The sequence below is a fragment of the Rhopalosiphum maidis genome, chromosome 2 (genome assembly GCF_003676215.2).
Source record: "Rhopalosiphum maidis isolate BTI-1 chromosome 2, ASM367621v3, whole genome shotgun sequence".
NCBI classification, from domain to species: Eukaryota; Metazoa; Arthropoda; class Insecta; order Hemiptera; family Aphididae; genus Rhopalosiphum; species Rhopalosiphum maidis.
In genome coordinates, this window is record NC_040878.1 from 81450074 (window position 1) to 81452701 (window position 2628).

The 2628-nt window shown below is 30.0% G+C and overlaps 1 protein-coding gene across 1 annotated transcript; it reads left to right on the plus strand.

Annotated features, from left to right (window-relative positions):
- Positions 1–1889, plus strand: LOC113552616. The gene is made up of 2 exons (XM_026955465.1): positions 1–36; positions 1557–1889. Exons 1-2 carry the CDS (start codon positions 1–3, stop codon positions 1887–1889), a joined length of 369 nt encoding a protein of 122 aa, XP_026811266.1.
- Positions 1890–2628: the final 739 nt, after the last annotated feature.

Consider the following 2628-nt stretch of genomic DNA (forward strand, 5'->3'; position numbering starts at 1 on the left):
ATGAACGATTTGGGTGATATGAATCTAGAAGAAGAGGTATTTGAGGAAACGCACTTATATATCAATTAATACTGTTTTCCAAATAGTATTTTTAGATATTTGTCACAGCGATGTAATAACAAATAACTCACCTCCGTTTACCGTTTTAATTAATTCCCTTATGAATAGATGTTCCGTACACATGAGTAGTTTTTACAGTGAGACAGGTCCCCAAAGCGTGAATTCTGTTCAGTATCAATAGGTATATGAAATTACTAATTTTACCAACACAACACTCCAGTAAACTTTAATACGTCGAATTACATTGAAATTGAATAAATTAATTTTTAGTTATCTATAACGTGTTAGAAATCAACTTTTAATATTAAGAATAAAGTTATAATGAGTAGTTGGTTATAATGAATAATTGTAGGGAAGGAATGTTTTAACGACAAATGTGCCACGTTTTTATGCTTTTTTTCTTGCTAAAATATTAATTTAAAGAGTCTTGGCAAGGACGTTGAATAAACATTATTAACTAGTTGAATCATCTCATTATTTCAAAAACTATAAGCACGAAGGCATGCTCATCAGTTTTTATATTTTTTACAAATCGTTCATAATACAATTATAAATACCTATCTATAAAAATTAAAGCAATAAACGTTACTATATATTATTTTGGACTTGCAAATGTTTAGCAACATTTCGTGTTTTATTAGGCCTCGACGTGACCAACTATATTCTACATATAACTTATAATATGTATGGTTAAATTCAATCCTTTACAATACAATTTTATTAAACGTACGTTTATAATTATAGTATACAATATTCACAAAATCACGAAATGCACATTGAAGGTTTAGATTTATTCAGATAGATAATATTATAAACCATGTGACCAAGTATATATTATATAGAATATTGTTCCTATTATAATTATTAAACAGTGTTTCAATTTTTTTTTTTTTCAAACACATTAAATCTATACGCTTCGGGGCAATATTTATGCTTTAAAAAACCCAACTAAAATCATGCGAAATAGCTGTATTAATTGTAAAAACCTGAATACAAAGCTGATTGTTTGCAGATACGATATTTCTCATGCAAAAAAATAAATATGTTATAAAATAGTATACATTTATTTAAAATGAATTGCATTAAACTGTCACACTTCACGTTAATTTTAATTTTTGTATAATTTGTGTACTACCAATATATTATAATACTTATATAAATGGATGCAATGGACGCAGCTAACATGCCGTACGCGACGTATATAATAATATAATAATTATATAATATACAGTGTCTCGTTGTTGTATTTGTTCCAATAAGTTTACAATTATTCTGATCAGGTGCCGTCGCTGGCGCAATAATTTTAATCATTTATGTGTGCACAGGTGTATGTCCTACCTGAAAGATATAAAAATATAATAACAATCTAAATATGAACGATATTGTAAAATCTCCCGGGCACACACTATGTACATACTCCTAGATGCATATCCTACATAAATAAATGATATATAAATGATATGATATGAATGATAAATGTTATATGTATTAAGTAGATGATCCATATCGTGGAGATACCGGCGGCGGCAGGGGATGCAACCCTCTCGGCTTTTCTCGGACTGACAACGCTAGCGGGTCATCCGTTGGATGCTGTCGATGAGCCCGCATTGATCATGAAAAAGAACTCAATTTTCAAAGTACTTCACCGAGGATTTGGCATCCGACGAAGTGTGTACATGGTGGATGAGACGCATTACTGCCAAGTCGACGGCCCGGAGCGACATGTTTGGATTATTTATGAACGGCTACCGCGGTTGGAAAAGGTCAAAAGTACAGGAACTGCGATTTTATTCGAGCTGGAACGGCATTGCTGCCGAGTGGGTCGATAGCCCGTCTCGAAAAAATCTGAATGACCGATGACAAACAATTTAAAATAAATCTAGAATATTTTAACATAGACGAGTCTACTTTCCATCATACTCACGATACTATATATTGATAATCGATAACACATTATTACATGTTTTTATAACATCCTCAGCCTGGAATTATTGCAATATAATATTATTTTAATCATTTTATATTGGACAAACAAAAAGCAAACCGAGCTGAATACCGTGTATGAATACATTCCATGACAAATTCTATTATGTTTTCTTCACATTTGTTTCCGTGGAAAAATATGTAAGGTTGCCAAGAACATACCACTACCACAGACAATAACTAAAACTATATAACGTGTGCCCGACGAACAACGGCATTTACTAATAATAAAATATGCAGTAATATTATGGAAGTTTCAATTATATCATGCAACTCACCGTAAAGTTCCATCGAACAAAGATTAGGTATTTAATAGAAAATATTTTAATAAGTGCATTTATAATCCAAATCGGTTTTACACTTAACTGATTTTATAATATTTATATTTTTATAAATTATTTAAGACCGAGTTAATAAGATAGTTTTATAATTCCAGGAAAAAAACTGAACGCAAGTCCTATTTTAAGATTTAAAATGTCTTAGCACATACATATTCAAAATTAAATTAATAAAATAAATGTAGTTTTAATAAAATATAAAACAGTTTTTAATATTTACTATCTAATCCATCATTATGTTAAAAAT

Excerpts from the sequence above, each read along its gene's own strand:
- LOC113552616 (XM_026955465.1), top strand. The coding sequence starts at position 1 with ATGAACGATTTGGGTGATATGAATCTAGAAGAAGAG. Across the intron at positions 37-1,556 it reads ATATGAATCTAGAAGAAGAG|ATGATCCATATCGTGGAGAT; the intron begins GTATTTGAGGAA and ends TGTATTAAGTAG.